Source organism: Zea mays, chromosome 3 (genome assembly GCF_902167145.1).
Source record: "Zea mays cultivar B73 chromosome 3, Zm-B73-REFERENCE-NAM-5.0, whole genome shotgun sequence".
Lineage (NCBI taxonomy): Eukaryota > Viridiplantae > Streptophyta > Magnoliopsida > Poales > Poaceae > Zea > Zea mays.
Window position 1 is genome coordinate 40,363,454 of NC_050098.1, and position 26,440 is coordinate 40,389,893.

A 26,440-nucleotide genomic window follows, 5' to 3' on the forward strand; every position below is an offset into this window, starting at 1 on the left:
TGCACCAGATCGTTTGATTGCATGATTGCACCAGGATAAATGATTGCATAGGATATTTTCCCCATAAACACACCGTGTTCCGTTGGAAAAATATCCTTGTATTGCTTGCTTAGAGGACATAGTAGTTGAATACCCAACCACGTCCTCATAACCTGGCCCCCCGGTGCACGGCCAAGATTATGTTCGCCGCGCGGCAGCATCCTCACGCGAGCCGTGACATACGCGCCAACGGACCACCGCCTGAGACCAGCAGTCCAGCACTCACCAGCCTCCGTCTCCACGCGCCCGGGCGGTGAGCCGGCGACCTTCCACCGTCTCTCACGAACATATGTTTGTAACAGTTTCATCGTCTGAAAACAACATTAGTCGAACAGTCTACGTGTATAAATATGTTGTTCGTTTCGGATTAAAACCAGCAGCTGCAATCTATAAAGATAAAAACACTGTAAAAAAACATAAGGAAAAAATTCGAATTTACTAAAAAAGCAAATTTAAAGACATTTATTATTTTAATGAAGCTCCTTCGATACGCTAACCTCAATTTAATAGAATGAAGAAAAAATTAACCACCACTGCCATCTAAGTAGTATTATGTACAGTTCCGTTATTTTTTTTCTTCCTCATTGTTTCTTCTCTCCACTATCCACATCCTCGGGCGGCCACACGTCACCGGTCGTCCTTGATCGGCCACGCCCTACCCTGGGAGGTCGTGCGTCGTCGTCATCCCTGTGTCCTCAAGCGTGCCCAACATCGCTCTACCGTTCACCTCTTGTTGATTGTCTGACAGGCTCACCGCGCCTTGACAGTGCGTCGTGACTTTCTGAATGTTTTTTTTTCGTTTTAGCTAGTGAAGAAGGAAGAAACAAGATGTGGGGTCCATCTTAAAGCTAAAATATATAATTCTAATATAATTGTCCTTGCATAAATCTGAAACTGTTATATTTATCAAATAGTTCTACAATAGATATCAGATTCACTGTTGGAGCTGCTACATATTAAATTGTAAATCCAGATTTAATTTTGCAGATCTATTTTTTTTCAGAGATCCAAACATACGGTACCCTTTATTTCCTTTCATTTCCTTTTCTTTTCTTTTCCACACCCTTTTCCCGATTCCTTTCCGCCCCGCCCCGCCCCGCGCAGTCGCCCTCCCCACCCCACCCACCCACCCCACCCCACCCGGTCCCCACTTTCCACTCCCAACCCCACCAGACCTTCAACCGCTACATTTCCGTCACTACCGGAGCCGCCACTCCCACGAACGCGGGCGGCGGAACGGAAGCGAACCAGGTTCGTGCCTCTATCTCCCACCCTTCATTCCTTCGTACCGCCTCGCCGTTCTCGGAGATCGGGGTCCGGCCACTGCGAATTCCCGGTTGTTGTCGGGTTGGGGTTTGGGCGCCGTGTTTGGCGGGTGAGATTAGATTCCTGCTCCTGGCCGCTTCACTTCTTCCTTAGAAGATCGCTCGGGGTTGGGTTCATCTGGATGTGAGGTGATGAGGTGAGGCTTCGATCCGTTCCTCCTCTAGCTCCGGTGGTTGGTCGTGCTGGCTCTCGGAAGATGGGAGCTGCACAACCGCGTGGCGTCAACTTGACCTCGACCTGGCGGTGTGAAGCGCGTCCAGATCCGATCCTACCTCGTGAGAGGGCCAACAGCTTGTACGTCGGCCGATTTACACTACCCCCTGACAGTGTTACGATTTTGCGATCGTTGCATTCACATCGTGATGGCTGCTGCTCTGTCAGTCCACTCCCATACGTCATGGATGCTATCGACTCCTCACTAGAATTTAGTGGCCTGCCGGTCTGCCCTAGAGGGTTGTTTAGCATGACTCTTCTCCACTCTACGCAGCTCTGCTACAAAACCTCTGGGTGGAGCAGCTCTACCCAGAATCTAGTTCATTTCTCATAACCAGCGACAGTGGTGGGTAAACATATTCAAACTCTATGTCTAGGTTGTGTTTTAAGGATTTCAGAGAAGCAAAGGAGGTTTGCAATTCTGGATTCAAAGTGTCTAGCTGGCTCTGACCAGCTCTCCCTCGGAGTTTTGCTCTGGAGCATGCCAAACACCCTTTTAATGGCCTCCCCATTTTGAAGCTTTCGATGTTTGATGGCCCAATCTTGGCATTGAATCAATTATCAGCTGGAGGCCATGAGGGCAAGGCTATATAGATCTTTGCGTTATGTTATTTACCTGAATGCCACCGCTCTAATAGTTCTGTTAAGTTTTGATTATGTTATTTTGGTAGCTTTTCTTTTTGACTTTTTGCAGAGTAGACGATTGAAATTGGTTTATGTATGTTCATTCTTCTAATTGCATTTATGCACGGGTTGCAGTTATCTAGTGGAGTTGCCTCCTTCAAGCTACTCTAATGTCCTTTCTATTCAAGTCTAGCAATGGCGGCACCACTGAAAAAATCCCATCCCCAGAAGAACAGCGAGAAAAAGTAAGAACAACCTTACCTAGACATCTCTGCTGGGATTTAGTTAAGCACTTTCTAGTAAGTTCTAACTTGCTGCACTGTGTCTCTGTGAGCAGATAAATGAATTACGCAAGGAGCTTGGTGAACACTCATCAGCAGCCATTAAAGACTTCCTTTCAGATGCCTCGTTAGCGAGATTTCTTCGAGCAAGGAACTGGAATGTGCAGAAAGCTAGTAAAATGATGAAAGCAGCTGTGAAGTGGCGGCTTGCATTCAAACCTGAAAACATCTGTTGGGTATGTTGGTTTTAATTAAAGATAACCTGATTACAGGCACTACATAGATCAATACATTCAAACTTTAGTGAGAAATAGCCAGGTAGGGGGTCCTTTTAGCTCAGGCCCTGTTCCAAACTTCTAAAACGAACAACTAGCAGCTAAAATTACCTGAGAGGTTTAGAATGGGTTAACTAATGGACCAGCTAATTGCTAGCTACAATGTTTTCAAGTCATCTAGTCGAACCTAGTCGTATAGGGACCGACCGGTCAATTAGTCGCGATTAGTCGTCGACTAGGTCGACTAATCGACCCTAGTCGAGCTGGTCATCTTAGGACAGGAAAGCAGAGGCTGAGTACTGACCATCAGGCGATGTGCTCATCTTAGGAGAGGACTACTGTAGTGCTGCATAGGGTCAGGGTAAGGGTAGGACAGCGGCTCCTTGGGCGGCAGTGCTGCACAGGGTCAGAGGGGGAGAGGGGCGGCGGCTTCTCCTTGGGTGGTGTTCGGCACTCCGGCTCTGTCTTGGACTCGTAGGCGGGGGCGGAAGTCGGCTCTGTCTTGGACGTGGCCGGCGGCTCCTCCGTTGGGGCGACGGCGCCTCTGTCCCGGCGGCTCCTGGCGGTGGCTCCCAGCGGCGGCACCCGGCGGTGGCTCCAGGTCCTTGTGCCCTGGCGGCTGTGCGTGAGCGGGAGTATATTTTGCATGAGTGCCTGTCTAATTCTCAAGTGTCAACCCTAAAACCCACAAAGCAAATTGTGGCCCAGTAAAAAACCACAGCTGCAAAGCCCAATAGCCATCAACAAAGGCAGGTCCAAACTAGTCATCCTCTCCCTAGTCAGACGGCCAGAATTCTAGTCGTACTAATCGCCTCAGTGGCCCTAATCGTTGCCAGTCCACCGACTAGTCCGACTACAGACGACTTGAGAACACCGGTTAGCTATACCTCTCAAATAGCTATTAGTTGTTAGCTGCTCCAACCGAACTAAAATCAGCCAACAACTTATTAGCTGACTAACCATTAGCTCTAGAGGTTTGGAACAAGGCCTCAATTGGTAGATCCTCTGGTTCCCTAGAAGATACAGCATTCCCCTCTGCTAGGGAAAAGCTATGGGAACATCTTCTCCTTGTGTTCTTTTTTTCCTTCTAATGCTCTGACCTACAAGCTATCTAAAAGTTCAGTATAGGAGGAATAAGCAGGATGCTAATTTAAGGCCATCTCCAGCAATAGCATGCAAACGGGCGTGCAAAACACTGTTTACAGAGTGGAGTTTAAAATGGGGAGTGAGATAGGGAGTGGAATAGGGAGGCTGCTGGAGATAGCCTAATGATATTATTTTAATTGATTAGGATGTGCAGCTTGTGGCTCAAAAGCTGCTTGTGTTTGTTTTTACAAAGTGTCTCATATTTTGCAGTTAAACAACATATAATAAGCTTGTTTCATCCTTTATCCTTCTTCAGGATGATATTGCAGAGGAAGCAGAGACTGGAAAGATATATAGAGCGGATTATAAGGACAAACATGGCAGAACTGTTCTTGTATTGAGGCCTGGCTTAGAGGTTAGTTTAGATACTGGAGATAAAATATCTGGAAATAATTGACTTGGCATCTTCAGATTGCAGAGGTGTTCTGTATGGAGCATTAGACATACCTGTCATCTAACATGCTTGGAGATTAAAATTTAATCATATGATCTAGCTAGAAAGAACATCTAGAAATAACCATAGGCATGTTATCTTGTGTAGTGCTCAGCCTGCCGATATGAGTAATTGAGCAGCAAATGTGAAACATATGATCGATCAACCTTTGTGATCAAAATTTAAAATCGAACTATTAGGAGAAACAAAAAGGTGAATTTCAAGCTATGCATTAAATACCTTCAATACCTTCTCTCTTTTATCTCTTAGTCACCTTGATGATCTTTTGTTGAAAATCTTTTGCATTTTCTAATTCCAAATTACCAATGCAGTTTGAACTAATGAATGTATGGTGTTAGTTTATTCTGAGGATCATTACATATGTAGGGTGTTTGATATTGATTAGACGAACCAATACCATTGTGCAGTCTAGGCTTCAAAATCTTGTTGATCAAATGTGAATAATCTAATCTCTAAAACTTGTATTGTATGTTTGGTCTTTTTGAAATGTGGCAGAACACTACCTCAGCAATAGGACAGATCAAATATCTAGTCTACTCTCTGGAGAAAGCAATTATGAACCTGACGGAAGATCAAGAGAAGATGGTATGGCTGACAGATTTCCAGTGCTGGACATTGGGAAGCACACCACTGAAGGTGACCCGTGAGACTGTCAATGTCTTGCAAGACTGCTATCCTGAGAGGTTGGGGCTTGCAATCCTTTACAACCCTCCTAGGATATTTGAATCATTCTGGAAGGTGACCACTACCGACTTTATTCTGTTCACTCTAAAACCAGCATTTCTTCTGTTTCCTGCCATTCGCACAGGTGCACCACAGCACCAGTATGAGAGTGATTGCTACGAGAGCCTACCATGATGTTGCAATAAATAGGTCCATACTAATGGCCTAATGGGATCCAGTCAACTTTTTATTGTGCTTCCATTCTTCACTTAGATTTGTTTGTTAAATAATTAAATTTGATAATACCATTCTTAATGAATTGAACTTCTAAATTCTAATGTAATGATCTTCATCTGTGTTCCATGATGTTTTGTGCACTCTACTGTTACCTAGACCGGGATCCAAATCATGGAAATTGATCTATATGAAACATAAAAGATGCTCACTGAAAATGCACTGTATGGATTCATTTTGTGGATTAGGCAGCAATATCCAATCCTTTTGTCCCTCGGCATTAATTATACCATCTCCCACTGCTTTCATCCTTTTTCTACTAACCTAAGTTATTCCATTGATTGAAACACCAACCAGTCTAACCATAATTACAACTGACAGATAGTGAAGCCGTTCCTAGACCATGAGACCCGCAAGAAGGTGAAGTTTGTGTACTCCAACGACAAGGAGAGCCAGAAGATAATGGCAGAAGTCTTTGACATGGAGGAGCTCGACTCGGCATTCGGGGGAAAGAACCCAGCGACATTTGAGTACAACAGCTACGCAGAGCAGATGCAGGACGACGACAAGAAGATGGGATCTTCGCACGGCTCAGCCAATAGCTTGCTTGGATCAGCTGGGAAGGAGGCTAATGGCGCAGACTCGGACGCCTCAAGCGAGGCCTCCTTCTACAGTGGAACTGACTCTCCGACACATGAGAACGGTGAACACAGCATCGCGAAGAAGAATGGTTGAGCTGAGTTGAACTGCTTTGATTGCTCAAACTGAGGGAGCTGACTAATGTAGTTGGTCAACATAACAGTTATATCTAGCTTGAACGATTGTCAGGACCGATGGCGATGACAGATTCCAGGCTGGTTAGATCACCTTGTCGGGTCTAGGCGGAATGTATATTTGCTGCTCATGATATTATAGTATGTAAGACCATAAACGGTGAGTTTGTGATGCGCTATATATCTTGGAATAAAGTTCAACTTCTTCGTTTTCTTACTCGACGTCGCAGGAGCCCAACGTTTTTGCAATGCATGTATCACTTCCTTCGTTAGGGTTTGTTCGGTTAAGAGTGGATCGAAGATATTAAAGTGAATTAAATTTCTTTCTAGATAATTGAGGATCGAAAGAGATTGAAGTGAATTAAATTTCTTTCTAGTTAAAATTGAATAGAAAGATATTTAATCTCCCTGAATCCCTCCAGTTTGGGTGAAACCGATAAAAGCCTAAGAGCTTGTTCGGTTACAGGTAGATTGAAGGGGATTAGAGTGGATTAAATCACTTGCTAATTAAATTTGAATAGAAGGGGTTCAAATCCCCTCAATCCCCTCCATTTCCTTGACAAACAAATATGGCCTAAGGCTATGTTTGGATTCTCTAATATTCACCCCAACATATACGGTTTGAGGAGGATTGGGGTGTAAATTAGTTTAATTTACACTCTAATCTTCCTCAACTCATGTATATTGGGGATGAATAATAGAGTACCCAAACAAGCCCTACAACCTAAAGGGGATTGGAGGGGAATAAATCTCTTACTAATCATAATCAAAACTGAATAGAAGATGATTTAATCCTGAAGGAAACGGGTGACGCCTAAGAGGAGGGTGAATTAGGACTTCTAAAACTTTCACTAAACTAGGCCACAAATAAATCCCTAGAGCAAAACCTATGCAAATAATCAAACTAGAATGTGCAAACTAGGTTTTGTCTAAGTGTTGCTATCTCTACCACAATGGCTAAGTTTCAATCTACACTATATAAGTATAAAGACAAGATTGAAACTTAAATGCTTAATATAAATGCGGAAGCTTAAAGAGCAAGGTATAGATGCAAATCCTCGTGGATGACGCTGGTATTTTTACCGAGGTATCCGGAACCACGCAAGATCTCGACTAATCCTTGTTGGTGCCCCTACCCAAAGGGAAGCCCACGCGAGGGCCAAGCACCTCGGTCGAGTAACTCCGTAGAGAGTCGTGGGCCTTCTCCACGCGCAAGTGGTGCTCCGCTTCCGGCTCCTCTCGGATGCTCCTCGTCGTCTCCACTATCGAGCTTCCGGCCGAAAATGTCACGGGCCTTGTTCTCTCTGATACACGGTGGCGCCCGTGACACAAACGCGGTTGTGACGGTCTTGCAAGACTTTTGCCCCACTCGGTACAATTACCACGACTCACGCAAGAGCCGAGGGGTTGTGTGGTTTATCTAAACTCACTCAACTAACTAGGATTCACCTAGAGCAATCGCTAGAGCGGTCTAACTAACCTAAGCACTTCGCAAAGCACCTACGCTAATCATCGAGTGATTCTATTAAGCACTTGGGTGTATGAGCTCTTGGAAATGTGAACTATGTGCCTTGGTATGTCTCTTGGGCTCCCACACCTCAAATGGCCGGTTGGGTGAAGTATATATAGACCACAACTCAAATATAACCGTTGGAAAGAAGTTCTGCAGCTTTCTGCGGTGCACCGGACTGTCCGGTGGTGCACCGGACATGCCACATGTATTAGCTGTTAAAGGTAGCCGTTGGAGCTTCCGAAGATGGCACATCGGACATGGCGCACCGGACGGTCCGGTGTGCACCGGACAGCCCATGCTCGCTTGTCGTATTTTGGCCATAACTTTTAGCTCCGAACTCCGATTTTGATGATCTTGGACTTTTTGGAAAGGTTATAAAATTATCTACATCTCAGAGTTGAAGTCATATCAGTTTGAGTAGATTTGATTTTGTGAAACACTTCCAATTCAGTCAGCCCTTTCTCTCAACTTTGTCAACTTCACTTTTGTTTTGCATCTTTGTATCTCACTTCTACTTCTTGATGTGTTGGACTCTTAGCATGTATAAAGTGTCTTCAATATGACTTTGTAATGTCTTATATGGGTCTTATAATGTCTTCTTTGAGGTGTTGCATCCTCAGAGCCTCAGCCCAATCCACTTCGTATCTTGCGAACTACAACACACAAACACTTGGAAAATACATTAGTCCACATGTTATGTTGATCATCAAACACCAAAACCTATTGAGCTAAATGGCTCGGGTGCATTTTCCTTACAATCTCTCCCTTTTTGGTGATTGATGACAACACAATCAAAGCAAGCAAATATAACAAACATTTGAATGAAAATATGCAATCTACTTGCTAGGATGCATGATTGTCCCCATAGAGTGAGATTATGGACTTAATCCTCCCCCCTAACTCCATAATTCACTAACTTCCTATTTTAGACCAAGGAACCAAAACCACTTGAAGAATTAAAATTTTAAATTGCTGGTGTTTGTTGTTTGATAACACTTTATTGCTTTGGTCCCTATAACTTCTCCCCATTTGACATCAACCACCGAAAAGGAAGACATTAAAAGCATGTAGGAAGCAAATAAGACTTGCCCTCATAAAGGATTTGTCAATTAATACCAATTGAAGCACCAAATTGTTACTCCCCCTAAATGAGTGTTCTCCTTTATAAAGAATTTTCTCCCCCTTTAGAGACGAAGAAATACTTCCCCTGACAGAGATCTTCTACTTAGGAAAAAGCATGTGAGAAATGGAGGTGCAAGACATGATTTGAATAGACTAACTTCCCTTATTCATATGTAACAAAATATGAGTCAACAATATATGCATTTATAGCAGCATGGGAAGTATAAGATATGAAATATAGTCTAACCAAATATCGGAGAAGACATGAAAATGAAGCTAAATGTAGTTGAGAGCACCTAGAGGGGGGTGAATAGGTGATCCTGCAATAACTTAAAACTTAAAGCCACAAAACTTGATTAAGTGTTAGCACAATGAAATCAAGTGGCTAAGGACCGAGCTCTTGTGAAACACAATTGTCACAGTGAGAACAAGAACAAGAGACACGATGGTTTATCACGTGGTTCGGCCAAGTATAACACTTTCCTACTCCACGTTGTGGCGTCCCAATGGACGAGAGTTGCACTCAACTCCTCTCAAGTGATCCAATGATCAACTTGAATACCACAGTGTTCTTCTTTCTTTACTCTTTCCCATTTGCGAGGAATCTCCACAAATGGAGTCTCTCGCCCTTACAATAAGGATCAAAGTGAAAGCACTAGAGTAAGGGAGGGAAGCAACACACACAAATCCACAGAAATACGCACACACACAGCCAAGACTTGAGCTCAAATGAATAGCACAAAGTTCACCACTAGAATGGAGCTCAAATCACTAAGAAAGTCAACCGAGTGCGTGAAGACGGAGTGTGAATGATTAAGAATGCTCAAAATATGCTTGGGTAACTCCTCCATGTGCTTAGGGGTCCCTTTTATAGCCCCAAGGCAGCTAGGAGCCGTTGGAGGCATTCTTGGAAGGTAATTCTTGCCTTCTGTCGGGTGGTGCACCGGACAGTCCGATGCACCACCGGACATCCCCTATTCACTGTCCGGTATAGATCGCCTTCCTAAATTGAGGCAGCCGACCGTTGAAGACTTGGAGCCGTTGGCGCACCGGACACTGTCCGATGCACACCGGACAGTCCGGTGCCCCCATCAGACCGTTGGCTCGGCCACGCGTCACGCGCGGATTGCACGGCCGACCGTTGGCGCGGCCGACCGTTGGCTCACTGGACAGTCCGGTGCACCACCGGACAGTCCGGTGCACCACCGGACAGTCCGGTGAATTTTAGCCGTACGCCGCCAACGAATTCCCGAGAGCGGCCAGTTGACCAGACGCCAGCCTAGCGCACCGGACAGTCCGATGTACCCAGACTGCGCAGAGTCTTGGCTGCTCCAGCCAAATCTTTTTCCTTCTGTATTTTCTCTGATTCTAGCACTTAGACAAATATGTTAGTACACAAAAACCAATGTACTAAGTCTAGAATCATACCTTGTACCTTGATTTTCACTTCTTGAGTCTTTGACACAATTTAACACTTAAACCATTTGTGTTGGACACTTAATCACCAAAATACTTAGAAATGGCCCAAAGGCACATTTCCCTTTCAATCTCCCCCTTTTTGGTGATTTATGCCAACACAACAAAAAGCAACACATAGAAGTGCAACATCAATGCAAATGATAACAAGATTTGTTTTTGATTCAAATTTGGCATATTTGGATCATTCTTTGCCACCACTTGGTTTGTTTTTTCAAATCAAACTCAATTTCCTATCTCTAAGTCAAACATACTTGTTGAGGCATAAAGAGAGGTATTCCAAGAGAAATTGATCAAAGATTCAAAAACTCCCCCTTTTTCCCATAATCAAACATTCTCCCCACAAGAGACCAACTTTTGACAACAAGAGACACTTAGAGTATTTTGACAAATCAAAACTTCTAACTCTACTATTTTCAAAGTTCTCAAGTGGTAGTTGATCCATTTGCTTGCTTTGGCCTTAATTTGTCCCCCTTTGGCATCAAGCACCAAAACGGGATCACTTTTGGCCCTTTAACCTCATTGCCTCACCAAAATCGTCAATTAAGAGCAAAAAGGCAATAAGAGCAAAGAGATGAACTTGGAGTTAATTACCCTCTCATCGGAGTGCAGTGTAAGTCTTGCATGGTCCAAGTTCACCTTTCCCTTTCAATCCACCCTTGAGACTAATTTAAGTAAACTCAAGCACACGGTTAGTCTCAAAGGGTCAAGTTGTAGCACATCTCCCCCTAAATATGTGCATCACTCACACATGGACTTTTGAGGTCCGCGGATTATGTGTACAACTTGAGCACTATAAATAAGCAACAATATGCATAAAGGAGCATGATCAAAGGCATAAACACATATATGTTATAGATCAATCCAAGTTCCGCGAATCTAAGACATTTAGCTCACTACGCAGCCTGCAAAAGGTTGACTCATCTAGAGGCTTGGTAAAGATATCGACTAGCTGGTTCTCGGTGCTAACATAAAACACTTCGATATCTCCCTTTTGCTGGTGGTCTCTAAAAAAGTGATGCCGGATGTCTATGTGCTTAGTGCGGCTGTGTTCAACAGGATTATCCGCCATGTGGATAGCACTCTCATTATCACATAGGAGTGGGACTTTGCTCAGATTGTAGCCAAAGTCCCGGAGGGTTTGCCTCATCCAAAGTAGTTGCGCGCAACGCTGTCCTACGACAACGTACTCGGCCTCAGCGATGGATAGGGCAACAGAAGTTTGTTTCTTAGAACTCCAAGACACCAGGGACCTTCCTAAGAATTGGCACGTCCCTGATGTACTCTTCCTATCAACCTTGCACCCGGCATAATCGGAGTCTGAGTATCCAATCAAGTCAAAGGTTCACCCCTTTGGATACCAGATCCCGAAGCAAGGCGTAGCAACTAAATATCTAAGAATTCGCTTAACAGCCACTAGGTGGCACTCCCTTGGATCAGATTGAAATCTAGCACACATGCATACGCTTAGCATAATATCCGGTCTACTTGCACATAAATAAAGCAAAGAACCTATCATAGACCGATATGCCTTTTGATCAACGGACTTACCTCCTTTGTTGAGGTCGACATGTCCGTCGGTTCCCATTGGAGTCTTTGCGGGCTTGGCGTCCTTCATCCCAAACCGCTTGATCAAGTCTTGCGTGTACTTCGTTTGGGAGATGAAGGTGCCGTCCTTGAGTTGCTTCACTTGGAACCCAAGGAAGTAGTTCAACTCGCCCATCATCGACATCTCAAAGTTTTGAGTCATCACCCTGCTAAACTCTTCACAAGACTTTTGGTTAGTAGAACCAAATATTATGTCATCGACATAAATTTGGCATACAAATAAGTCACCATCACAAGTCTTAGTGAATAAAGTTGGATCGGCTTTCCCAACCTTGAAAGCATTAGCAATTAGAAAGTCTCTAAGGCATTCATACCATGCTCTTGGGGCTTGCTTAAGTCCATAGTGCGCCTTAGAGAGCTTACACACGTGGTCGGGGTACCGTTCATCCTCAAAGCCAGGGGGTTGCTCTACGTACACCTCCTCCTTGATTGACCCGTTGTGGAAAGCGCTCTTCACATCCATTTGGAACAACCTGAAAGAATGGTGAGTAGCTTAGGCTAGCAAAATGCGAATAGACTCTAGCCTAGCCACAGGAGCAAAAGTCTCCTCAAAGTCCAAACCTGCGACTTGGGCATAACCTTTTGCCACAAGTCGAGCCTTGTTCCTTGTCACCACTCCGTGCTCGTCTTGCTTGTTGCGGAACACCCACTTGGTTCCCACAACATTTTGCTTTGGACGAGGCACCAGGGTCCAAACTTCATTTCGCTTGAAGTTATTGAGCTCTTCCTGCATGGCCAACACCCAGTCCGGATCTGTCGGGGACCATAATTAGGGGTACCTCAAGACTCCTAATCTCAGCTGGTAACCCCCATCAGCACAAAGCTGCAAAGGCCTGATGGATGCGATTAAGTCAAGGATCGGTCCGCTCAAGGGACACGATCTCGCCTCGCCCGAGCCCAGCCTCGGGCAAGGGCAGCCGACCCCGGAGGATTTACGTCTCGCCCGAGGACCCCCTCCAGCAACGGACACACCTTCGGCTCGCCCGAGGCCCAGTCTTCGCCAAGAAGCAACCTTGGCCAAGTCACCATGCTGACCGATCGTATCGCAGGAGCATTTAATACAAAGGTGGCCTGACACCTTATCCTGACGCGCGCCCTTCAGTCGACAGAGCCGAAGTGACCGCAGTCACTTCGCCGCTCCACTGACCGGCCTGACAAGAGGACAGCGCCCTGCGCCGCTCCGACTGCTGTGCCACTCGACAGAGTGAGGCTGACAGCAGCCAAGTCCGGCCTCAGGCGCCATAGGAAAATCCGCTTCGCCCGACCCTAGGGCTCGAACTCGGGCTCAGCCCCGGAAGACGACGAACTCCGCTTCGCCCGACCCGAGGGCTCAGACTCGGGCTCAGCCCCGGAAGACGACGAACTCCGCTTTGCCCGACCCAAGGGCTCGGACTCGGGCTCAGCCCCGGAAGACGACGAACTCTGCTTCGCCCGACCCCAGGGCTCGGACTCGGGCTCAGCCCCGGAAGACGACGAACTCCGCTTCGCCCGACCCCAGGGCTCGGACTCGGGCTCAGCCCCGGAAGACGACGAACTCCACATCGCCTGACCCCAGGGCTTGGACTCGGGCTCAGCCCCGAAAGACGACGAACTCCGCTTCGCCCGACCCTAGGGCTCGGACTCGGGCTCAGCCCCGGAAGACGACGAACTCCGCATCGCCCGACCCCAGGGCTCGGACTCAGCCCTGGCCTCAGCCGACGGTCTCCGCCTCGCCCGACCCAGGGGCTCGAACTCGACCTCGGCCTCGGAATACAGACTCGACCTCGACCTCGGAGGAGCCTCCACCTTGCCCAACCCAGGGCTCGGACCGACCACGTCACAGGAGGCACCATCATTACCCTACCCCAAGCTAACTCAGGCTATGGGGAACAAGATCGGCGTCCCATCTGGCTCGCCCCGGTAAACAGGTAATGATGGCGCCCCGCATGCTCTATGACGACGGCGGCTCTCAGCCCCCTTACGGAAGCAAGGAGACGTCAGCAAGGACTCGACAGCCCCGACAGCTGTCCTTCCGCCAGGCTCCAGCGCTCCTCCGACGGCCACAACACCACACGAACCGGGTGCCAAAACCTCTCCGGCTACCACGATGGCATGTACTTAGGGCACTAGCTCTTCTCCGCTAGACACGTTAGCACACTGCTACACCCCCCATTGTACACCTGGATCCTCTCCTTACGCCTATAAAAGGAAGGTCCAGGGCCCTCTTACAGAGGGTTGGCCGCGCGGGGAAGGACGGGACGGCGCTCGCGTAAGCCTCTCGCTCCCTCCCGCGTGGACGCTTGTAACCCCCTACTGCAAGCGCACCCGACCTGGGCGCGGGACAAACACGAAGGCCGCGGGTTTCCCCTTTTACGCCTGTCCCCCTCCAGCTTTTTCCCCCCTTCGCGCTCCGTCTCGCGCCGACCCATCTGGGCTGGGGCACGCGGCGACAATTTACTCGTCGGTCCAGGGACCCCCGGGTTCGAAACGATGACAGTTGGCGCACCAGGTAGGGGCCTGCTGCGTGTTGACGAACAGCTTCCCGTCAAGCTCCAGATGGGCAGTCTCCAGCAACCTTTCCAGCCCGGGATGGTGCTCCGTTTCGGGAGTCTTGAGTTCATGTCCCTCGATGGCAACTACGACATGATACTCCTTCCTCCGCCGCGCGACATCGACAATGGCGGTCGACAACCCGCCCGCCGGCGGCGGAATCGACGACGTGTTCCCCACGTGGTGGAAGAACAACATTCGGGCTTGCCCCGTCCCCTGCCCCGCTGACGGAGGAGGAGGCGGGGCAACCAAGGCCAAGCAGGAGGCGGCACCTCGTCGGCTGTCGAGCGAGTCGACGGCGCCGGCGCCCCAACGGGGGGTACGTCGGGCATCGACCTCGCATCTGAGACGAAGACGAGCGTCGTCTCCCCGCGACACGCCAACTCCAAGCAAACGGACGACACCAGCACGCTCGCAAAGGACTTGCTAGGTGTCACCCTCGTACCTAAGACGACGGTGCAGTCTGCCCCTGATGTGACTTCGTCACCGCCCGTCGACCAAGAGGTACCGACCGATTCCCATCTCGTGCCTTTTGGATTCAGCCTCGACCCACCAAGCGGCTTTGCTTCGGTGGACGCTCTCATAGAGGCGAGTCCAAACCCTCTGGGGTATCGTATGCGGTCACCCTGGGACCGGCTGACGGCCGTCTCGACCTACGGGCCCTCGGGTTCTGAGGAAGATGACGAGCCCGACTTCTGTTGGGATTTCTCCGGACTTGGTAACCCCAGTGCCATGCGGGACTTCATGATCGCATGCGACTACTGCCTTTCCGACTGTTCTGACGGTAGCCGCAGCCTCGGTGACGAGGACTGCGGCCCAAGTCGTGAATGTTTCCACGTCGATCTAGGGGGTCCCGACGATGGCAACCATCTTGGTATACCAGAGAACGGTGATCCCCCTAGGCCTGCGCCTCGCGTTGACATCCTTCGGGAGCTAGTTGTGGTCCCCGTCCCGGCGGGGGGTCATGACCCACAGCTCGAGCAAATCCGCGAGATGCAGGCTAGGCTCGACGAGGGAGCAGGAACACTTGAGCCGTTCCGTCGGGACATCGGGCAGGAATGGGCAGGCCAACCTCCGGCCGGAGAAGCGCGTCATCTACCCCAGGGCACCCAGCACCGCATCGCCGACGATGCTAGGGCAAGGCCGCCACCGGTTTCCAGTGGGGTCGGCCAGAACCTGGCTGCAGCGGCAATACTTCTCCGCGCGATGCCGGAGCCATCTACCACCGAGGGGCGGCGTATCCAGGGAGAGCTCAAGAATCTCCTGGAGGATGCCGCGGTCCGACGGGCCGAAAGCTCTGCCTCTCGAAGGCAGGGGTACCCCTCGGAACATCGCGCCGCGACTTCCCGATTCATGCGGGAAGCCTCGGTCCACACTGGGCGCACGCGCAACACAGCGCCTGCGGCCCCGGGTCAACTCGGCAACGAGCACCATCACCGCAACCGTCGAGCCCACCTCGACGAGAAGGTGCACCGAGGCTACCACCCCAGGCGTGGGGGACGCTACGACAGCGGGGAGTATCGGAGTCCCTCGCCCGAACCACCCGGTCCGTAGGCTTTCAGCTGGGCCATACGACGGGCGCCGTTCCCGACCCGGTTCCGACCCCCGACTACTATCACAAAGTACTCGGGGGAGACGAGACCGAAACTGTGGCTCGCGGACTACCGGCTAGCCTGCCACCTGGGTGGAACGGACGATGACAACCTCATCATCCACAACCTCCCCCTGTTCCTCTCCGACACCGCTCGAGCCTGGCTGGGGCACCTGCCTCCGGGGCAGATCTCCAACTGGGACGACCTGGTCCAAGCCTTCGCCGGCAACTTCCAGGGCACGTACGTGCGCCCTGGAAACTCCTGGGATCTCCGAAGCTGCCGCCAGCAGCCGGGAGAGTCTCTCCGGGACTACATCCGGCGATTCTCGAAGCAGCGCACCGAGCTGCCCAACGTCACCGACTCGGATGTCATCAGCGCGTTCCTCGCCGGCACCACCTGCCGCGACCTGGTGAGCAAGCTGGGTCGCAAGACCCCCACCAGGGCCAGCGAGCTGATGGACATCGCCACCAAGTTCGCTTCTGGCCAGGAGGCGGTTGAGGCCATCTTCCGGAAGGATAAGCAGCCCCAGGGCTGCCCACCGGAAGATGTCCCCGAGGCGTCAACTTAGCGTGGCACCAAGAAGAAAGGCAAGAAGAAGTCGCAAGCGAAACGCGACGCCGCCGACGCGGACCTTGTCGTCGCCGCCGAGTACAAGAACCCTCAGAAACCTCCCGGAGGTGCCAATCTCTTCGACAAGATGCTCAAGGAGCCGTGCCCCTATCATCAGGGGCCCGTCAAGCACACCCTTGAGGAGTGCGCCATGCTTCGGCGCCACTTTCACAAGGCCAGGCCACCTGCGGAAGGTGGCAGGGCCCGCGACGACGATAGGAAGGAGGATCATAAGGCAGGAGAGTTCCCCGAGGTCCACGACTGCTTCATGATCTACGGTGGGCAAGTGGCGAACGCCTCGGCTCGGCACCGCAAGCAAGAGCATCAGGAGGTCTGCTCGGTAAAGGTGGCGGCGCCAGTCTACCAAGACTGGTCCGACAAGCCCATCACCTTCGACCAGGGCGACCATCCCGACCGCGTGCCGAGCCCAGGGAAATATCCGCTCGTTGTCGACCCCGTCATCGGCAACGTCAGGCTCACCAAGTGTGGCAGAACTGCCCGAATTATTCCATCTTAAGTGCCTAAGTCACGCCTCAGGGGCCGTAACACACTTAAATCGGAATAACCCGTCAGTCCCTCAGATCTAGTCTGATAGAGCCACTTAACCAGGATCAAATTCCACAATCTCACTCGAAGGTGAGTCACAGAAGAAATACAATAAAACAGGAAACCTCAAATTAAGTACTGAGTTATTACATAGATCAGAGTTTTTGAGTAGCAAATAAGAGTTCACGAAATAAAATGCAGCGGATAATCGATGTCGTCGGTATCGAGGAATTGGGCAAGGCCTAGCCCACTACTCCTCGTGCTCCTCTCCTGCCGGAGCAACATCCCACTCGACCGTCCAACCCGGTGGCAGGGTGGTAGGCCAAGTCACACCATCGACCATTTCCTGAATGGTACCTGCAAAAATTGTGCCACAAGCAAGGCTGAGTATACTAATACTCAGCTAGACTTACCCGGTGTGAGGAGTCTACTCCTCTACCTCTAGACTATGCAGTTGTTTGGCTGAGGGGTTTGGTTTGCCAAAAGCACTAGCTGTTTCTAAAATCAATTTTTTTAGCTTTTCAAATTCTATCATCATTAACTTAGCTAGATTTGTTCCTTCTAAGCATACATGGTAACAAGCATTTAGTTCAATCAACAAGTTATCTCATGTAACCTCATTTCACTTCTTACTCGATGCAGTACAAGGGGTCAAGTAGTCTCATTAGCTGCGAGAAGCAGACGATTCGAATCGAGTTTTTAACCTTGCAAGGGAAACCTAAACACACAGCATGTCAGGGTACTCCGACCCCACACATGACAACCGTCCCCATCGATTCCCCGTTCGCGTCCAGGCCTCACCGCCTTGGCATACAATGCTCCACTGACCCCGGCTGCCGTCGTGCAGTGACCGCACTTGTACCCACCATAGCTAGCATGGGAGACCCAGTCTCAGGTCGCATGAGGGATAAAGTCCGCGCCCGGCTTCACTCAGGTACTAGGTTTACCGGTTACCATTTTTCACGGCATGTGCTTAGTACGTTCAAAAGCTTGACTCAGGTATCCACACATTAATCCTTAATTCCTTTTCCCATCTCATGGACAAGGCATCCTCCCTGGATCCAAATCCATAGACTAACATATATCCCATTATCAAGATGAATACAATCAATTTCCTGACCTCGCGCGAGTGCTAGAAAAATCACTCGACTTCTACCGAGATCCTGATTAGCAAGCAGCTACTCGACCTAGCATACTAGTATTCATCTCAAAAAAGGAATCCTAAGTTCATGCAACTAGAGGTTTCAAGCAACTCCTACACTTAAGTGCACATTACAAACCTACAAGCATTAAGTGTAGTAAAGTAGCATATAATAATACGGTTATGCATAAAGCTGAGGCTTGCCTTCAATTGCTGGGGCTGCGGGGAGATCCTCAATAGCAGCCTCTGAAGCCTGCTCCTGGTTCTCCTCTTGGACAGATCCTTGCTTGGGGATGAGCACGTACTCTCCGTCGGCAAGATTACAATTTAACGAATGCAATGCGTAAGATATATGCATGATATGATAGGTGCTTTAGAAATTACAACTTTTGACGATGTATGATCTACTTGAGTTAAACAAGTTAACTTTACTTATGTAAGACCCTTGAGTGGGATACTTGGTAAAATGGGTTAAACTTAGCTAAGGTAAGTGGTAGGTTTATTTTTGGGGTTCCACTGAATTCCTTTTAAGTCTTAGTGAGAGTTGATAAGTACTCAAGTTAGACTTATTAGAGTGAGGTTTATTTCTTCTTTCCTTTTCTTTTACTCTCTTAATGTTTTGGAGTGGGTTTGAACTACAAGTTGCTTTTATAAAATTTCAAAAATTCTGCAAAAATTATAGTGGCTTGGTACTGGTGTATGTTTCTCTGTGTCAAAATTTGGGGATCAGAAAGTGAATAGTTTTCTCTGGACAAAATTATTAACTTCTAGGGCAGAAGGGGTGCTTTGAACTACAACTATTATTTAACAGTGGGTAATTCTCTAAAACTTATTTTTGCTGGCTTTTAGGTGTTACAACATGACTTGATACAAATTTCTAGTCATTAATACCTTTTAATTATTTTTCTATGGTTTTCTCAAGTTTCTAGCCAAATAGGTGCTTTCTACTACCACTATATTTGAAAAACATCAAACAACAGAGTTCTTATTTTTCTTGGTTATTAATTTGTGCAAGAGCAATCATTCTGAAGTTTGGCATCCTTTTGCTTAAGGGAAGGGGTGGTATGCATTATTTGAATTAAGGGGCCTTTCTCATAAATCCTTAGCAATAGGTATGAGATTGCTTCTTTTTCATGGGTTTGCACTTTTCTCTGGTGGTTTGTCTTACTATGGACTTAGCAATTTTTTGGTTGCCCAATATCACATGATTAGGGGTTGTTCATGATTTATTTGAAAAATGCCTCATTATCATTTTATATTTATTTTCCTTACTTAAAAGTTGGGTTGAGGTGTTCTTTATTTTTGTAGTGAGGCTCTGGTGGTTGTAAGTCCACTGGATTTTTATTACTCATTTTGGTTATAGTTTTGTAACTCTAATAATTGATTTTCAGTCCAAATAAGGCTAAATAAAACATTTTAATTTAAAACTGGTCTGAACTAATAGTCTCTGTATTTTTCCTTGGTTTTTTGTTACATAAGTAAACTAGGAAAAATAATCTTACTCACTGTTCACCAATTTCTAATGCCTTTCTGGTTTTTTCTAAGTTTTGGGCAAAATAGCTTTAATTGAATAACTACATCATATTTTCTAATACTGGGGTTCCTATTATTTTTAAACAGTGTCTAAATGAGGTTTGAATACCTACAAATTTTCTTAGGTTCAGCACAGAAGAAAAACTAATTTTCTTTAATTAAACAAGGTTTGGCTAGTTTCTGTTTTTAATTTTAAACTCTAAAATTTAGAACAGAAAGCATAGGGTTTATCATTTTTAAATGATAGTTCATAATATTCATGAGCTAGCAAAATTAGTTTGACATCTTTTTATTAAGAATTTATCAAGTTATGGATTTTACAAGTTCTCTGGTTATTTAAAAAGATTAACAGAATTGATTAAATGGAAATCCACTTTGCACTGGGGTCCCTGGCGGTTATTCTAAGTTTTCTTCGCGGATCAGTCCTTAGGCTACTATTCACATGAGTCATTGACGTTATAGAAAACCCCTCGGGTTCTTCAAATCCGAACCCGAGGTCCTTCTCCTAAGTTAAACAGTAACCGCGGCGAAAGAAAGGGCGGAGGGGCTTACCGTCGGCGAGATTGCTCCGGTGAAGTGGTCGAGGACGTGGGGGAGGTCTTGGTGATCACAACGAGGTGCGGGTCGCCGTCGGGGATGGCCGGAGTTGGTCGGTCCACGCGCGCAGGCGGGGATGCTCGTCGGCGGCGAGGAGTCCGGCCTGCTCACGGCGAGATAGTTCAATTGAACTGGTCAGAGAGGTTCACAGGATGCCAGAGAAGATATGGGTGCAAGGAATTGGACGGAGACTCACCGGTTAGCTCGGTCCACGCACGACGGCGGAAGACCGAAGTCCGGTGAGGTCGATCTCGGGCCTCCGGTGAAGTCCGGCCTGGTCCGAGGGCTTGGCGAGCTTCACGGGCTACTGGCAGAGCTAGCCGAAGCGCTGGCTCGACTTGGAGGGGGCTGGAGTGGCCTGGCTACGGTGGCCGAAGCTCTGGCGGCAATGGTGGGCGGAAATAAGCTCGCCGGAGCTAAGGGAAAGTGGCCGGCCGGTGAAGATGAGTGCGGGGCGAAGTGAGGCGCGCCCGAGGAGGCTTTATAGGCGCGGGCGGGCACGGCCGAGGGCGAAGGCGCGCGGCGGACTTGACCGAACGCCGAGGCGAGCGCGCGCGCGGGTTGGGCGAGCTCTGGCGTGCCGACCAGGGTCGAACACGTGTGCCCGTGCGTTCTGCCCAAGCTCTAGCGCGTGTGGTCGCTCATCCGAGCCTGCTCTCGCCTTGGTTAGTGCACAAGACCTCTTCTCCTCCCTACAAGCTACCAATCTTGTGTGGGGGTCATAGGATTTTGCCTACTGGTTGCAGAGATATGGAGCCAGGAAATCCGGTCTGTCTCCCTGCTCAAACCCGAGGCAAATCCAAGGTTTTGTTGTGTCTAGGGCTCGCGTCCCAATGCCATCTTCTGGCACACGACAGAGGGGTTAGTTAGACACAATTTTGTTAATGGGGCCATTAGGATTCGAGTTAGGGATCAAGGTGAACTTCCCTGATCTTTGGCTCAAGGTCTAAATTTCAGAATTCTGAAATTCAGAATTCCCATTAAGTCCCCACATGAGAACCTTGATTTGGGGTTTTAATTGAGTTATTTTGGCTAAGCTTTCTCAACCTTTCTTGTTGCTTATTAAATATACTTCAATTTTTATAATTGGCTCAAGTCATAATTTTAAATTTTTCATACCCTTTTCCTTATTTTCTTGAATTTTGCTCATGGGGCTCACTTAGGGTTTTTATTAGGGTTGCACATTCTTACCTTTTTAAGAGACTCAATTGTTTTGATCATGATACTTTTAAGTATATGCTTGGTGGATTCTTTCTTACTCAAGTTAATTTGATGATCATGCTTACTTTGGTTCACATGAAATAATGGTTCTTGGCTTGGCATTTTGAGAGAAACCCTAGGTGACACTGGGGTGTCACACCAAGGTCCTCATGGACGGAGGCAGCAACCTCAACATCATCTACGCCGAGACCCTCGGGCTCCTATGGGTCGATCTGTCCTCGGTCCGGGCAGGCGCTGCTCCTTTTCACGGGATCATCCTCGGGAAACGCGTCCAGCCCCTCGGACAACTCGATCTACCTGTCTGCTTTGGGACACCCTCATGTTCGAGGTGGTCGGGTTTCGAGGAACCTACCATGCAGTGCTGGGGAGGCCATGCTACGCCAAGTTCATGGCCGTCCCCAACTACACCTACCTCAAGCTCAAGATGCCGGGCCCCAATGGGGTCATCACCGTCGGCCCCACGTACCGACACGCGTACGAATGCGACGTGGAGTGCGTGGAGTACGCTGAGGCCCTCGCCGAATCCGAGGCCCTCATCGCCGACCTGGAGAGCCTCTCCAAGGAGGCGCCAGACGTGAAGCGCCATGCCGGCAACTTCGAGCCAGCGGAGACGGTTAAGTCCGTCCCTCTCAACCCCAGCAACGACGCCTCCAAGCAGATCCGGATCGGCTCCGAGCTCGACCCCAAATAGGAAGCAGTGCTCGTCGACTTCCTCCGCGCAAACACCGATGTTTTCGCGTGGAGTCCCTCGGACATGCCCGGCATACCGAGGGATGTCGCCGAGCACTCGCTGGATATCCGAGCTGGAGCCCGACCCGTGAAGCAGCCTCTGCGCCAATTCGACGAAGAAAAGCGCAGAGCCATAGGCGAGGAGATCCACAAGCTAATGGCGGCATGGTTCATCAAAGAGGTATTCCATCCCGAATGGCTTGCCAATCCTGTGCTTGTGAGAAAGAAAGGAGGGAAATGGCGGATGTGTGTAGACTACACTGGTCTAAACAAAGCATGTCCGAAAGTTCCCTACCCTCTGCCTCGCATTGATCAAATCGTGGATTCCACTGCTGGGTGCGAAACCCTGTCTTTCCTCGATGCCTACTCAGGGTATCACCAAATCAGGATGAAAGAGTCCGACCAACTCGCGACTTCTTTCATCACACCTTTCGTCATGTACTGCTATGTTACCATGTCGTTCGGTTTGAGGAATGCGGGTGCGACATACCAAAGGTGCATGAACCACGTGTTCGGCGAACACATTGGTCGAATGGTCGAGGCCTACGTCGATGACATCGTAGTCAAGACGAGGAAAGCCTCCGATCTCCTTTCTGACCTTGAAGTGACGTTCCGATGTCTCAAGGCGAAAGGCGTAAAGCTCAATCCCGAGAAGTGTGTCTTCGGGGTCCCCCGAGGCATGCTCTTGGGGTTCATCATCTTTGAGCGGGTCATCGAGGCCAACCTAGAGAAAATCACGGCCATCACCAGCATGGGGCCCATCAAGGACTTGAAAGGCGTACAAAGGGTCACGGGATGCCTTGCGGCTCTGAGCCGTTTCATCTCGCGCCTCGGCGAAAGAGGCCTGCCTCTGTACCGCCTCTTAAGAAAGGCCGAGTGCTTCACTTGGACCCCTGAGGCCGAGGAAGCCCTCGGGAACCTGAAGGCGCTCCTCACGAACGCGCCCATCTTGGTGCCCCCCGCTGCCGGAGAAGCCCTCTTGATCTACGTCGCCGCTACCACTCAGGTGGTTAGCGCCGCGATCGTGGTTGAGAGACGAGAAGAGGGGCATGCATTGCCTGTCCAGAGACCAGTCTATTTCATCAGTGAGGTACTGTCCGAGACCAAGATCCGCTACCCACAAATTCAGAAGCTGCTGTACGCGGTGATCCTGACGCGGCGGAAGTTGCGACACTACTTCGAGTCTCATCCGGTAACTGTGGTGTCATCCTTCCCCCTGGGGGAGATCATCCAGTGCCGAGAGGCCTCGGGTAGAATTGCAAAGTGGGCGGTGGAAATCATGGGCGAGACGATCTCGTTCGCCCCTCGGAAGGCCATCAATTCCTAGGTCTTGGCGGACTTTGTGGCTGAATGGGTCGACACCCAGCTCCCAACAGCTCTGATCCAACCGGAACTCCGGACCATGTTTTTCGATGGGTCGCTAATGAAGACAGGAGCAGGCACGGGCCTGCTCTTCATCTCGCCCCTCGGGAAGCACCTACGCTACGTGCTACGCCTCCATTTCCCGGCGTCCAACAATGTGGCCGAGTACGAGGCTCTGGTCAACGGGTTGCGCATCGCCATCGAGCTAGGGGTCTGACGCCTCGACGCTCGTGGTGACTCGCAGCTCATCATCTACCAAGTCATGAAGAACTCCCACTGCCGCGACCCGAAGACGAAAGCCTACTGCGATGAGGTTCGGCGCGAGGAAGATAAGTTGAATGGGCTCGAGCTCAACCACATCGCCCGACGCTACAACGAGACTGCGGACGAGCTGGCTAAAATAGCCTCGGGGCGAACAACGGTTCCCCGGACGTCTTCTCCCGAGACCTGCATCAACCCTCCATCAAGACCGACGACACGCCCAAGCCCGAGAAGGCCTCGGCCCAGCCCGAGGCACCCTCGGCTCAGCCCGAGGTACCCTCGGCTCAGCCCATGGTACCCTCGGCCCCCGAGGGTGAGGCACTGCGTGTCGAGGAGGAGCGGAGCGGGGTCACGCCTAATCGAAACTGGCAGACCCCATACCTGCAATATCTCCACCGAGGAGAGCTACCCCTCGACCGAGCCGAAGCTCGGCGGTTGGCGCGACGCGCCAAGTCGTTCGTCTTGCTGGGGGACGGGAAGGAGCTCTACCACCGCAGCCCCTCAGGCATCCTCCAGCGATGCATTTCCATCGCCGAAGGCCAGGAGCTCTTACAAGAGATACACTCGGGGGCTTGCGGCCATCACGCAGCGCCTCGAGCCCTTGTTGGAAACGCCTTTCGACAAGGTTTCTACTAGCCGACCGCGGTGGCCGACGCCACTAGAATTGTCCGCACCTGCGAAGGGTGTCAGTTCTATGCAAGGCAGACCCGCCTGCCCGCTCAGGCTCTGCAGACCATACCCATCACCTGGCCGTTTGCTGTGTGGGGTCTGGACCTCGTCGGCCCCTTGCAGAAGGCACCCGGGGGCTACACGCACCTGCTGGTCGCCATCGACAAATTCTCCAAGTGGATCGAGGTCCGACCCCTAAACAACATCAGGTCCGAACAGGCGGTGGCGTTCTTCACCAACATCATCCATCGCTTTGGGGTCCCAAACTCCATCATCACCGACAATGGCACCCAGTTCACCAGCAGAAAGTTCCTGGACTTCTGCGAGGATCACCACATCCGGGTGGACTGGGCCGCCGTGGCTCACCCCATGACGAATGGGCAAGTAGAGCATGCCAACGACATGATCCTGCAAGGACTCAAGCCGCGGATCTACAACGACCTCAACAAGTTCGGCAAGCGATGGATGAAGGAGCTCCCCTCGGTGGTCTGGAGTCTGAGGACAACGCCGAGACGAGCCACGGGCTTCACACCGTTCTTTCTAGTCTATGGGGCCGAGGCCATCTTGTCCACAGACTTAGAATACGGTTCCCGAGGACGAGGGCCTACGACGGCCAAAGCAATCGAGCTAACCGAGAAGACTCGCTGGACCAGGTGGAAGAGGCTCAGGACATGGCCTTACTACACTCGGCGTGGTACCAGCAGTCCCTGCGACGCTACCACGCCCGAGGGGTCCGGTCCCGAGACCTCCAGGTGGGTGACCTGGTGCTTCGGCTGCGACAAGACGCCCGAGGGCGGCACAAGCTCACGCCTCCCTGGGAAGGGCCATTCGTCATCGCCAAGGTTCTGAAGCCCGGAACGTACAAGCTGGCCAACAGTCAAGGCGAGGTCTACGACAACACTTGGAACGTCCGACAGCTACGTCGCTTCTACCCTTAAGATGCTTTCAAGTCGTTCATACACCTCGCTCACACACAAAGTCTAGTCATCAAGGAAGGGTCAGCCTTGCCTTGGCAAAGCCCGACCCTCCCTCGGGGGCTAAAAGGGGGGAACCCCCTCTGTGTCAAAATTTTCCTCGAAAAAAGTCTTCCATCAAAAAGGCTTCTGCGTTCCCCAGCTATATCAGTAGCAGGACCCCAAGAAGCGAATGAGGGTGCATGTAAGTGGCAAGGCCGACCGAGCCGAGGGACCCCTACACCTCTGGGATACGGATACCTCACTCGTCACCTACCACGAAAAATGACTCCTACTTGGGCAAGCCACCCTGCTACTGACGAACGGGGCCGGATACGCAAAATGGAAGGAAAAGGAGCACAACCTTATACTACGATAATAAAGTGTTCGGGCCTCAGCGGCCGCAAAAGACACATATGCATTCAAAGAAAACTGCTCCGGCAGAGTCAGGCGTCGCCCGGAGAAGGAGCCGCGCCCTCGGCTTCGTCCCCACCCTCGGCAGAGTCCGCCCCGGCCTCGGACGACGGCGCAGGCGGGAGGATCTCTGCCTCGAAGGTGGTTGCCAGCACCGCGCTCGGGCCCGCGGCGGCCGCGTCGAGCCTCTGGACTTCGGCCAGGGCGGCTTCATCTTCGTCGGGGAGACAATACCCCTCGCTGACCCGCTCCAGATCCACGACATAGTGGGAAGCAAGCACGACGAAGGCCCGACTGACGCCGGGATGTAGCGCCTCGCGGAGTCTGCCACGCGCATGGTCACCCAAGGCCTGCAGGCGACTTTGAGGGGAGCTTCCTGAGGGGACGTCGCCGAAGCCAAAGACCCGGCAGAAAGCCGAGATGGCCTCGGACATGGCCGCGTGGTCGGCCTCCCTCTGCTCGGCCGCCTGAGCAAGCGCCCTGGTGGACTTATCAAGGGCGGACTCGAGCTCTGCGAACAGCCAAAGCGCAAGACCT

At 50.3% G+C, this 26,440-nt stretch overlaps 1 protein-coding gene across 2 annotated transcripts; it reads left to right on the forward strand.

Annotated features, from left to right (window-relative positions):
- The first annotated feature begins 1,097 nt into the window (after nucleotides 1–1,097).
- On the forward strand, nucleotides 1,098–6,245 carry LOC100276317 (uncharacterized). Of its 2 annotated transcripts, none has more exons than XM_008674363.4 (6): nucleotides 1,098–1,290; nucleotides 2,338–2,447; nucleotides 2,540–2,719; nucleotides 4,161–4,259; nucleotides 4,854–5,096; nucleotides 5,637–6,245. In XM_008674363.4, the coding sequence occupies exons 2-6, from the start codon at nucleotides 2,373–2,375 to the stop codon at nucleotides 5,988–5,990; spliced, it is 951 nt and encodes a 316-aa protein (XP_008672585.1). In that variant the 5' UTR covers nucleotides 1,098–1,290; nucleotides 2,338–2,372; the 3' UTR covers nucleotides 5,991–6,245.
- The last annotated feature ends 20,195 nt before the right edge of the window (nucleotides 6,246–26,440 follow it).

Excerpts from the sequence above, each read along its gene's own strand:
- LOC100276317 (XM_008674363.4), top strand. The coding sequence starts at position 2,373 with ATGTCCTTTCTATTCAAGTCTAGCAATGGCGGCACCACTGAAAAAATC. Across the intron at positions 4,260-4,853 it reads TATTGAGGCCTGGCTTAGAG|AACACTACCTCAGCAATAGG; the intron begins GTTAGTTTAGAT and ends GAAATGTGGCAG. Across the intron at positions 5,097-5,636 it reads TATTTGAATCATTCTGGAAG|ATAGTGAAGCCGTTCCTAGA; the intron begins GTGACCACTACC and ends TACAACTGACAG.